The sequence below is a fragment of the Gymnoscopelus braueri genome, assembly GCF_963280865.1.
Source record: "Gymnoscopelus braueri genome assembly, chromosome: 1".
NCBI lineage: Eukaryota > Metazoa > Chordata > Actinopteri > Myctophiformes > Myctophidae > Gymnoscopelus > Gymnoscopelus braueri.
In genome coordinates this window covers 1,219,407-1,232,077 of record NC_137603.1, presented here as the reverse complement: position 1 = coordinate 1,232,077, position 12,671 = coordinate 1,219,407, and the positions used below count along the sequence as shown (strand labels likewise).

Below are 12,671 nucleotides of genomic sequence, written 5' to 3'. Positions count from 1 at the left end.
TCAATAAGCGCCCATTGGCGCACAGACAAAAACAGTGCATTATTAGGACACAATAGCAGCAGATCAAGGACAATTAAAAGCCAAAGAGAATAAGTGGGTTTTTAGAAGGGATCTAAAAACCCCAATGGACTGGGCAGAACGGATGGGGAGAGGGAGGTCGTTCCAGAGCGTAGGGGCGGCAGCAGCAAAAGCGCGGCCACCCCTGGTCCTTTTTTTGGTCTTTGGGACGATCAGTAGGGACTGATCAGCGGACCTTAGGGCCCTGGCTGGAATATATGGATTGATGAGCTCAGAGAGGTATAGTGGAGCAAGCCCGTTTTGAGATTTAAAAGCAAATAAAAGGACCTTAAAATGAATTCTAAAATTGACAGGGAGCCAGTGAAGTGAGGCCAGGACAGGACTGATGTGCTCACGTCTTTTTGTGCCGGTGAGAAGGCGAGCCGCAGCATTTTGGACCAGCTGTAGGCGCCTGACGGATGATTGTTCTAAGCCAGTGTAGAGGGAATTGCAATAGTCCAGTCGTGAGGAAATGAAGGCGTGAATGGCTATTTCTAGTTGTTGTCGGGGGAGATAGGTCTTAACCTTGGCGAGGAGTCGGAGTTGGAAGAAACTAGCTTTTAACACGGAACTGATATGTTTGTCAAATTTGAAGGCGCTATCCAGAATTACACCAAGGTTTTTGGCAGAGGAGCAAATATTGGATTTGAGGGTGTCCGGGATGTTGGGGGGTGTGACGGTATTGTGGCCAAATAGTATGATTTCAGTTTTGTTTTGATTAAGTGTGAGGAAGTTATTGTCCATCCAGGTTGTAACATCCTGTAAACAGTCGAGTAGTGGTTGAAAGGAGTTGTTTGAGTCCAGTTTGATGGGTAGGTAGATCTGGACATCATCGGCATAGCAATGGAAGGAGATATTGTGTGTGGAGAAAATGGGCCCGAGGGGTAGCATATACAGTAGGAATAATATTGGGCCTAACACGGAACCCTGGGGGACCCCGCACGTGAGGGGGGCCGAGGGTGATGCGAATTCCCCCAGTTTAACGGAAAAGGTCCTATCAGACAGGTAGGACTTGAACCAGGACAGGGCTGTGCCTGTGATACCAACCTGGTGTTCGAGGCGTGACAGGAGAATCCTGTGATCGACAGTGTCGAACGCCGCTGAGAGGTCGAGGAGCACAAGGATGGCAGGGGTACCCATGGATTAAAGTTCTCCGTCGTGGCGACGGATTTCCGTCGTGAGGATTTTTTAGGGGTCATTTATGAGATCTGTGCAGATCTGCAAAAAAAAAAAAAAAGTGGGTGGGGGGGTATGTGTATATGCCCGCGGTGTCAATGACATGACCGAAGTCATCAAAATGTAGCCTACTTGCTATTCAAAATGATCTCCAAATTACAAAGCATCCACCATCCCATAGAATTAAAAAATAATCCATCACCAGCGATAAATATCAGCTGCTCAGAGTGCTGCGCTGGTGCTGCGTCACAACCCCTGTAACCCGACACCGTGTTTAGCCCTCAGCAATATACTTAGCTGTGTGGCGGTGTCGTGCGCGGTAAATAGCAGACCTACAAGCTCACAACAGGTCACGAACGGTACGCGCTGTGAGCTTGTAGATCTGCTATGTTTACGGCTTGCATTAAGTGCTCCATTCCCAACGCTCACAACGCATCACGAACGGGACGCGTTGTGAGCTTGTAGATCTGCTATTTTTACGGCATGAAATGTTAGTTGTGTTAGTTGTGCTCCGTTCATTCTGACTTAAAGTAGCACGGATTTACCGCTGAAGTTATGGATTTTACTCTGTATGGATGGTGGCAGTGTCCAAACGATGAAATCACAGGAACAATGGAATACACTTGTTTTTAATCGAAAGTGGATTACACCACGTAACAGGTAGGATATAATTATTTGTCGCAGGGAAGGGAGCAGTAATTGACAATAAACGTATGCTTAGCTTACGTTCACTTGCATTAAAATAAGCAGCGGAACAATTGCTATGTTTGCCAATCAGAGAGGATTTATTTGTCACTCACAAAAAAATCACCCATACAGGTGTCAATGCCAAAACTCTGGGCGGTGTTTCATTTGTGACGGTATCATGATTGGTTTTCAAGGCAGGAGGCGGGGAGGTTTATCCACCATGCATTGCACTGTTGTGTTTATACTCCCACCTGTGGTAGCGCCGTACCGGTCAGTCGAGCATAAATCATGGAGGCGTTGGTTGTGAATGAAGGCTCTGATGTGACTGTCTTCCGAGGCGGCTATCCACGGAATGAAGTGCACTTGTTCCGTGCAATGTTACGGTAATCTCTGGAGATCGGGTTGGTCATTGACAGCAAACTTTAACAACAAACCGTGACTAGGGGCGGCCATAGCTGAGTGGTTAGTGAGCCCGCCTAGGGAACCAGAGGCCCTGGTTGCCCCAGGTTCGATTCCAGGCTATCCCAGCATATGTGCCGATGATATGAAATTTGTCCCTGAGCAAGACTCTTAACCCCAATTGCTCACAGGTTCTCATTGGAAACAAGACCGCAAGGACTTTCATGAACGACCTGTTAAAAGGAATTATCCTTATCCTTAGCAGTGTTAGTCAAATCACTGGTTCTCAACCTGTGTGTCGGGACCCACAAGGCCCAGGGGGGTCCCCACGTAATTTTTTTGTTTGGGGGGGGTCCCCAGATGACAGTAAAGTGACCATTTTTTTTAAAGACCTTTTTAATACAAAAAAAAGAAGGAAGAAATGAAATATAAAATAGCATTACTGCATGAAAAGTAATCAACAAACAATACTATAGGAAATTGTAATTTGTGAAAATAGCTGATCTACAAGCTCACAACACATCATATCTCGGCATGTTGGGAGTTTGTAGATCGGCTATTTTTACTCTTATAGTGTGACACTCTTGTATGATGAAGTAGGGCAGTGGTTCCCATACTTTTTAATTTCATGGACCCCCAGTTTAATAAGCATTAGGCCACGGACCCCCATGTGATACCTCTTTGCTATCTCTGGGACCCCAATCTATACTAAGAAATCCTAACTCTGAGAGTGTACAAATGGAACACTCTCATAGTTAAAGTCATGTAACTCCTCAAGGACCCCTGGGCGTCCCCGGACCCCAGTTTGAGAACCGCTGAAGTAAGGCATTCATTTATGAAAAAACATAAAGTTGAAATATGGAAATACAAGGTTTCGGCCTGACAGCGAAGATATATATATGATTTAATCATTTGCATTTATCCATCAAAACATTATGTTTATTTGTATTTATTCATTTCCTTCACTTGCTGACGTGCTGCTGCGCAACAGGGCAGATATCCGCCAGGCCAGGTGGCCCTACCCAGGCCCATGAAATTCATAGGCAGTCTACAGTAGCCAATTAGAATGAAATCTGCTAAAACTGACTCATACACTAATACAGAACCATATATAGGCAAAATATTGTCTCTGACTCTCTGTCGGTTGGGAAAACTGTTTACCTTTTATTTTAAAACAATTTCTAATGGTGAAAAAAGCCAATCTACGAGCTATAATTATTAAAAATTAAGAAATACTATATATTTTAAATAGTGAAAAATACAGAAAATAGGGGAAAATACATAAAATCTCTAATCTGTGATTCTAATGTGATTAATGTGACCCCTAGTGAAGTCCAGGGCTGAATGTGACAAATATTGAGACAAATAGGCTATAACCCAATACATAATTTTATGAAATAAATGGGTTATATTTTACAGATACAGTAGTTACACTATTCTTGTACTATATTACAATTAAATCATCCTTAACCTTCAAGTTAAATTCATTATTTCCGTGGACTTAAAAAAATCTTCGTTTTATTTGATGGCCTTCTTTTTGATTGGCCTTTATTACAGGCCCTACCAGCCTGTAGGGGGAGGTAGAGAGTCACATTATAATACCAGCCTGTAGGGGGAGGTAGAGAGTAACATATTATAATACCAGCCTGTAAGGGGAGGTAGAGAGTAAAATTATAATACCAGCCTGTAGGGGGAGGTAGAGAGTAACATTATAATACCAGCCTGTAAGGGGAGGTAGAGTGTAACATTATAATACCAGCCTGTAGGGGGAGGTAGAGAGTCACATTATAATACCAGCCTGTAGGGGGAGGTAGAGAGTAACATATTATAATACCAGCCTGTAGGGGGAGGTAGAGAGTAACATAGTATAATACCAGTCTGTAGGGGGAGGTAGAGAGTAACATATTATAATACCAGCCTGTAGAGGGAGGTAGAGAGTAACATATTATAATACCAGCCTGTAGGGGGAGGTAGAGAGTAACATATTATAATACCAGCCTGTAGGGGGAGGTAGAGAGTAACATATTATAATACCAGCCTGTAGGGGGAGGTAGAGAGTAACATATTATAATACCAGTCTGTAGGGGGAGGTAGAGAGTAACATATTATAATACCAGCCTGTAGAGGGAGGTAGAGAGTAACATATTATAATACCAGCCTGTAGGGGGAGATAGAGAGTAACATATTATAATACCAGCCTGTAGGGGGAGGTAGAGAGTAACATAGTATAATACCAGTCTGTAGGGGGAGGTAGAGAGTAACATATTATAATACCAGCCTGTAGAGGGAGGTAGAAAGTAACATATTATAATACCAGCCTGTAGGGGGAGGTAGAGAGTAACATATTATAATACCAGCCTGTAGGGGGAGGTAGAGAGTAACATATTATAATACCAGCCTGTAGGGGGAGGTAGAGAGTAACATAGTATAATACCAGTCTGTAGGGGGAGGTAGAGAGTAACATATTATAATACCAGCCTTTATTATTTATTTAAAAAAAAATCGCCGCCCGACAGTTAAAGTCTCACTCTTAGAAATTTCTGAAAGTTGGCAGCCCTGTCCCTGTCTTATTCTAGGACAGGGGTAAATTATAGTGATGGGCATATCGATACTTGTATCGATATATCGATCGATTGTCTGAATATCGTTTGGTATCGATACTTAAAAAAAAAAAACGATACTTTTTCATGTACTTCCGGTTTATCTCAATTTCCGGTTCCGGTACTTCCGTTTCCGGTTTATCGCAATTTCCGGTTCCGGTATGGCAAAAATCGCCCCCAAAAATATCGGTATCGAATTGAAGAAATGTGGTATCGGCCCATCACTATAAACCGATGCAAGGTTCGGGGGTTTCCCCTTTCACAACGTCCCCCCCCCCCCGGTCTGACAATGATTTTCAGGCACCCCCCCCCCCATCTAAAAATCCTTTTCAGTCTTGGGATTTTTTCTGGCTTTAATCCCTGGGTACCGGTATCAACAGTTAAAATTAAATCATTAAAAACCCTAAGGAGAGCTGTCTCGGTACTGTGGCCTGGTTTGAAGCCTGACTGGAACTTCTCATGGAGGTTGTGGGAAATAAAAAATGGCTGAAGTTGGGCATAGACTACCTTCTCCAGAACTTTCGAAAGGAAAGGTAGCTGGATGCATTATGCATCCAGCTACCTTATTATGCATTACCTTATTATGCATTATCCAGTGACCAGGTGCATAGCTGGTGACAGTACAGTATGTATGAGAATATGATTTATTTATGATCCAGTTTCGTGAACAGTTATCAGAGCAGACGACAAAGATACTTACATAAGACAATATGTTCATATGTGTTTCTCTCCATTCAGGCTGAGTGACTGTGCCCTCTCAGAGAGTTGCTGTGGAAATCTGGCCTCAGTTCTCTGTTCCAACTCAAGTCTTCATGAACTCGACTTGAGTCATAATGACTTGACCGATTCAGGGGTATCGCTGCTCCTTCCTGGACTTGAGAGTCAACAATGCAGACTGAAGATCCTCAGGTTAGATCAGTTCATGCTGATGTTATAACACATTTCCATTATGTTATAACTATAGAAATGTGATGATTTTCAGTTCTGTTTCTTTGTTAAACTTCTGTTTCATTTCTGGATACATAACTTAGCCCCCACCCGCCATAATTACTCAATCATTCTAATATAATAGCATTTGAAAACACGAGAGAAAAACGCCTTTGAATGGTGATTCACTCTTTCCGTGTGTATAAAGATAAAAAATAATGTAAAATTCCTCTCTTTCTCTCCAGTGCTCGCTCTCTGGCTTTAATAGTCTCTGAGAATCCCGCCCTTCCTAGCTCTGTCACCCTTAACCATAATAGAAGAAAAACACAGTAATGCACACATTTTTACACGATTTGGTGGTCGATATGTTTTTTCTTTGGGCTTGACATAACAAACAAAAGCAAGGGAATAATATTGTAATGTTAACCTGATCACAATGGAACACAGATTTTACCGCGTACAGCTGGCATAGTGGACAAACATGTAACAGTAAGTGAATTGATGCTAGTGGATAGGGCTAACACTGCTATAGGTTGAATTGTAGGTTTTCAATTTGTGTATTTGTGAGTGAGTATTCAGATTTGTGATTATTAATCCATGGCCATGAGTTTTGGAGGGGGTTTAACTTTTCTTTCTATCTAACTATCTATCTATCCATCTATCCATCTATCTATCTATCTATCTATCTATCTATCTATCTAGGTTGAGACAAACTAACCTCACGGAGAAATGCTGTAAGGAATTATCATCACTTTTCAGTTCCAACTCATGTAGTCTGACAGAGTTGGATCTCAGTTCCAATGAGATACAGAATGCAGGTGTGAATCGGCTCTCTGTTGGACTGAAGAGTCCACACTGCACATTGGAGATTCTGAGGTGAATAATGTGTTTTCTCTCTGTGTGGATTTCTACGTGAATATCAGAAGCAATTTGTTAAAACGTTTTGTTTCTCTGCAGGTTGTCACACTGTCTGGTCTCAGAGGAAGGCTTTTCTTGTCTGGCCTCAGCTCTGCGTTCCAACCTCTCCCATCTGAAAGAGCTCGACCTGAGCTTCAATCGACCAGGAGACTCGGGAGGAGAGCAGCTGCTCTCTGTTGGACTGGCTACTCTCAAGTGAGTAGATTTGTGAAGTCATTCCATGCTGAAATGGTTTGTGAGAGATATTTTTGCAATAATAAACACCCGCATGCACACATATAAATGCTATAATAACAGGCTAAGGAAAATAGTTAAACCAACTATATTAGTTAAGGGTTATGGCCTTTATTTAGGTTCATATTCGAGTTTTTGATAAGAGGAGAGTAATATTAGGCTACAACTTATTACCGCTGGCTTACAGGCTGTCCCTATTGGCCATCTAAGAGCACCTAGCAAGTTTCGGAAGTTCAGCATGTTGGGAACTGGAGTTATGGCTGTTTAATGCCCAGCCAATAGGAACACAGAGGGGGCGGGTCTCAAGCAATTACACCATGTCCCTATTGGCCGTCGAAGTGCTCCTAGCAAGTTTCCGAAGTTTACCATGCTGGGAAAGTGGTTTTATGGCTGTTTAAAGGCCAGCCAATAGGAACACAGAGGGGGCGGGGCAATTGTTCTGGCTGTCCCCCTGGGTGCCACACTTGGTCCCTGGTGTGGCTATTGTGATGGCAGATCCCTGACAAGTTTGGTGCCGATCGGAGCCACAGTGTGCCTCTCAGGTCCACATTTTAGGTGTGTGTGTGTGTGTGTGTGTGTGTGTGTGTGTGTGTGTGTGTGTGTGTGTGTGAGTGTGTGCGTGCACACATGCACACTTCGCACGCACATGTGCTGAGCCAGCGTGTTTGTGTGTGCATGTCTTTAAGTAGCCTGAGGCTACGAGCTCAATCCATGGTCTTGAAGGGCGGACCCAAACACAGCCGCCTGGATTTGTGCGTGGCTTCCTATTGCTTCACCAATCTATGTCCCCGCCTCCCCTCCCCTCCCCCCCTCGGCCTGTGCACGGAGCACGCTGACGTCACCAAATTTAGAGCGACGCCCCTCTGCACTCTGATTGGTTAGGAGATAACAAGGTCCAAGACCATCGTTCCTGCATCGCTCCCCCAGGCTTTTTTTCTTTTGTAACAAAAAAAAAAGCCTGGGTTTCCGAGGCTAGTCTTTAAGTGGCTCCTGCTTGTGTTGAATTAGTGTAACTGGTTGCAATCAACTGCATCTGTCAAATGTAGGAGAGGTTGGCAGCACTCAAAAATCCATTGACCAGATCTGTAGGGGGTGCAGTGGAGTAACAAAAAAAAATCTATCCGCTGGAATACTTTTTCTGGACAAAAAGTGTATTTTAGACGGACGTAGGGGGGCTCAGAGTGTTCCCACCCACTAAGGAAAATAGTCTTTCAACATATTAAAACCGTCTGTGTTTTGATGAGTAGCGAAAGTGAGTAGCGAAAGTGTATATATTTTTTTTACTACAGCCGAGAGGCTGCGCTACCAGGGGTATGCGGGCAACGGCTGAAAAGTCACATAGCTACTGTACTGTCAGAGCAAGATCCATCCGTTCTGACCGCAGCCTTCGTTTGCTAACAAGAACGGGCTCTCCATCCACCGTCCCAAGCGCTGTCTGCGCTGATAGCCACAAGTTCACGTTGTAGCGACGTTGTTTTCATGTAAAATGCTGGGTATCGCTTCCTCTCTCGTTTGTGACCCATTGCAGTTCTTTGAAAAAAATCACCGCTTTATGTCTGTGCGTTCCTGCCTTGTGCCTGTTTTTGCTTCAGTGTACCACGGTGTCACACAGGGACCACAGCTGACCTACAAGCCCACTCCGCGTTGCATCAGTGACGCGTTGTGGGCTTGCAGATCAGCTGAGGCGGAGCTACAGCTCAACTGCACTGCATGTTGAGGGGACGGCTGTGCTGTGCGACAGAGAGAGGCAGAGAAGCTCCTCTACATTACAGACGGACAATGTAACATAAAGACCTACGCGGTTGTCATAATTATTAAAGTTTCCTAAACGTAACTTTCAAGTGAAGTTTGTGGGGCTAAAGGGAGGGAGGAGTCTTGCTGTCTGTCTGCCTCTGTGCTGAACCAACGTGGTGTGTCTCAGCGTGACCAGACACACACACACACACACACACACACACACACACACACACACACACACACACACACACTACATTGGAATGGCAATTTAAGCATTCAAATGAAATAAAATAAATTCACATTAAAATTATTTACGAATCGCTAAATTCGTTCTGACAGCACTAAAGTACACCTTATAGAATAAGAAATGTCTTGCCAGTGGACACAACAGAGTTCAATAGATGTGGATTTGTGTTTGAACTAGATGTTCAGGCCACGACCTTCAAGTCCTAGAAATGGTTTAGTGACAACTTGATTTTAACAGAAATGTTGAATTTGTGATAAAAAATAATTTAAACATAAAATAACATTGTGTTTGTGATATCTCACTTCACTTTGCAATTTTCTATTTTGGTTATCAGTTCAACCATGTAGACAATACACTACATGTGCATAAAAACAACAACAACAACAAAAATACATTGTATTACATGGAACAGGACCATGTGTGACTGTTGAGGGAATCAGACCCTGGGCCAACTAGACCCAGACTCCCCACCGGAACCCCTTCGAGGTTTGCTAACTCCTCTCCGGTTACCGGAATTTTAACCTTATTTATACTTATCGCTTTATCTAGAATGGATAAACTCCGTCTCTTGAGTTCAACCTAGAGGATCTATTCTCGGTAGATTACAAGTGGCTTCCGACAATGACTAGACTGCATTGCTCAGAACTCAGGCACAAATCTAGAATTCGATTTAAAAACACTCAGTGATCGGAGACCAATACTATTGCTTTGTCGTCTTTCACCAGCAGCTACGGGACACAACTGCTGTTGTATCTGCGTGTGCTTCAGCATCAACTGTAACAGACCTAATTTCACTCTTGGCTCTGGCGTTATCACCAAGCAGTCAGTGCCAAGTTATCTCTCGTGAGCAGCGCTCTTTATCCTGCTTTTATGAGGAAATAAGTGAGAGCCACTCGTTGAGAAACTTAACACCAACCACCTTACTTAGTAATAAACATCAGATAGATATCTCCACTGGGGAAATATCGTGAGAATGAAACCTAAGGCCGTGGACAGGGCCTGTCCCAACCTGTGTCAGTCCAACACAGGCTGGCTCCTATCTTAATGTAGTAATTTGTGTTACCAATCTTACCACAGAAATACAGGAAAAGGACAAAAAACCTGGATATCTTTCTCGGCTAATGAAGCAGTGGGGAGGCAGTCGTCGCACAAAAATGAAGTTCAATAAAAAGGATTTATTAAGAAGTGAGTTACAAATATAGAGAGTAAAGTATTGAAGAGAGAAAAGGCCACCGAGGTGGCTGTTAGCTATATATGAAAACAGATGTCTCTAGATGCAAAAGTCCAGGAAGAGTCTCGCCCAACCTAGGGCGGCAGGGTTATAGAAAGAGCAGTCCGTCGCGTCATATTACAAGACATGTAGTTGCACCTCCCACCCACCAAAGTCAACTCCCATCCCTCAGAGCACGTACACATGTTCCCACAGTGACGCATCATAGCTGCAGCCGGTGCGTGACCTTGAGCGTCTAGTATCTTATCAGCTTTTACCTAGACAGTGCATGAGAAACATTCTTAGCAGAAAACACATTTATAGCTGAGTCATATTGTGCTAGCATTTCTCTGAAGGGCTAATAACTGGGCCCTTGTCTCCTTTGAGCGGGATGGTGTCGACCCTGTGGGTCTCTGTAGTATCCTAGATCAGGACTGGGTGCGTATGGGTGGGGGTGCGGCATCGTACCCCACTGGACTGGCTTTTTCCCCTGTAGAAGGAAGATGGCCCAGCAGCACGGGGCTTCTTCTTCTCCCTTGTCTTCTTGTTGTGAGATGAGGAGGAAGTGGAAGGTTTAGGGGCCACTTTGCGATCGAGGCGCTCGCTCTCAACAGTGACCCACCACGATAAAGGATAAGTCATCTAGGCTTTTTTAATTTTTGTTTTTTTATGTCATATGAAAGCAGGGAATCATAGCTACAAATTGACATATTGCTTGTGCAGTTTCACCCACCAGTTTTCGAGATATGGCTTATAGAATGATGCCTTGTGGAGCTTCAGTGAGATTCAGTGAACTGAGAAAACAGGCCTCAGAGTGCCTCTTCTGTGATCTGTGAGATGTTAACACCCCTCCCAGCATGCATTGCTGAAAGGTGGGGGTCTGAGGGGGGCAATCTGCTATCCCAGGGTGCATTGTTTGATTGATTGATTGATTGATTGATGTAGTTTATTTAGAAAGACATGAGAATAGTACATGACAGTACATAACAGTACATGGAAGTACAAATTCACAATACAAGGTCTACTAAACTGGAAACCCTCATTAAGCACTAAGCTTGTTTAAGATGAGAACCCCATGCACACAAATCATGATGAAATATAAGAGGCAGGCAGATATACACACTACTATACAGAATGTCATACAATCAGCTTTCAGGTTACTGGTATGACGAGAGAAAAAAAATATATATATATATATATATACAAAAGAGGAAAATGAAGGAGGGGGGGGGTAGGTTAAGACTTAGACAGGGGCCATTTTTGAATTGCAGCCTCCTGAAGGTGTATCTTTAGGGCAGTTTTGAAAGTGAGTAGGGTTTTACACTCCTTTACTCCTTTTGGTAGGGCATTCCACATTTTTGTTGAATAGCATGAGAACGAGTTCATACCCTTAGTTGAGCCAAATCTGGGTTGAACATGATCCGTGGAGCTGCCTCTGGTGTTATGATCATGGACTGCATTAACATTTTGGAAGTATTTTGACAAATACAGGGGGATCCCAATGTTGTGGTGTATCTTGAAGACCAGGCCCATAGCAAGTTGCTGTACTCTGTCCTCAACCCTAAGCCATCCAATCCTAGCAAAATGAGCAGGGGTTAGATGGGTTCTGTGATTGAGGCCAAGAAGTAGCCTTACAAGTTTGTTTTGGGATGTTTGGAGCCTTGTTTTTAAGGCCTTGGAGGTGTTGTGATACCATGAAGTGCATGCATAATCATAATGACCTTGAATGAGGGCCCCTGCAAGAATCTTCAGAGTATTCTTACTGACTAGGCGATCAATCCTCCACAAATAGCGTGTTGTTTGGTTGACAATTTTGATCACTTTTTCGGCGTTTTTGTTACCAGAGAGGTTTGCCTCCAAGATGGAGCCCAGGTAGGTAATTTCATCCTTTCTTTGGATGACATCATCACCCACTTTGATCGTGAAACTCTCTGCCTTGCTAAGGTTAGGACTGGACCCAAAGAGGATGGATTCTGTTTTACCCAGGTGTAATGAAAGTTTGTTGTCAGAGAGCCAGATGCAGATCTTGTTGAGTTCAGAGCTGAGAGTTTTCTCAACCTGCAGCCTGTCCCTGTCCGAGACTAGCAGGGCCGAGTCATCTGCGAACAGGAACAGCTTGCAGTCGCAGGCCGATGACATGTCATTCACATATATCAGGAACAGTAAAGGTCCTAGTATACTTCCTTGTGGGACACCACAAGTCACAGGGAGGGGGGGGACTGGGTGCCGTTTACTTCCACCACTGCTCCCTGTTCTCAAATCAGGGGGGGGGGGGCTTTGAAACTTGATAGCTTGGAGTTCAGCTCCCAGGGAGCTGAACTCAGACTTAGTTGCTACTGGCATAATACCTTACATGAAAAATGTTGCTACAGTAACCTTGGTTTTAGTGTTTATTCATTCATTTTTAAACAGGGCAGTCATGTTAAAAACATCAACAGTGGTGGAAAAAGTACTCCAATGTTTTACTTAAGTAAAAGTA

At 43.6% G+C, this 12,671-nt stretch overlaps 1 protein-coding gene across 1 annotated transcript in view; it reads left to right on the top strand.

The window, feature by feature from the left end:
• The window catches only part of LOC308083028 (uncharacterized protein), a 103,385-nt gene that overhangs the window by 61,494 nt on the left and 29,220 nt on the right, over positions 1-12,671 (top strand). The window contains exons 12-14 of the mRNA XM_080425128.1: positions 5,658-5,828; positions 6,549-6,722; positions 6,804-6,959. Of these exons, the coding sequence (XP_080281254.1) occupies positions 5,658-5,828; positions 6,549-6,722; positions 6,804-6,959 (501 nt within the window). The remainder of the gene's footprint in view (positions 1-5,657; positions 5,829-6,548; positions 6,723-6,803; positions 6,960-12,671) is intronic.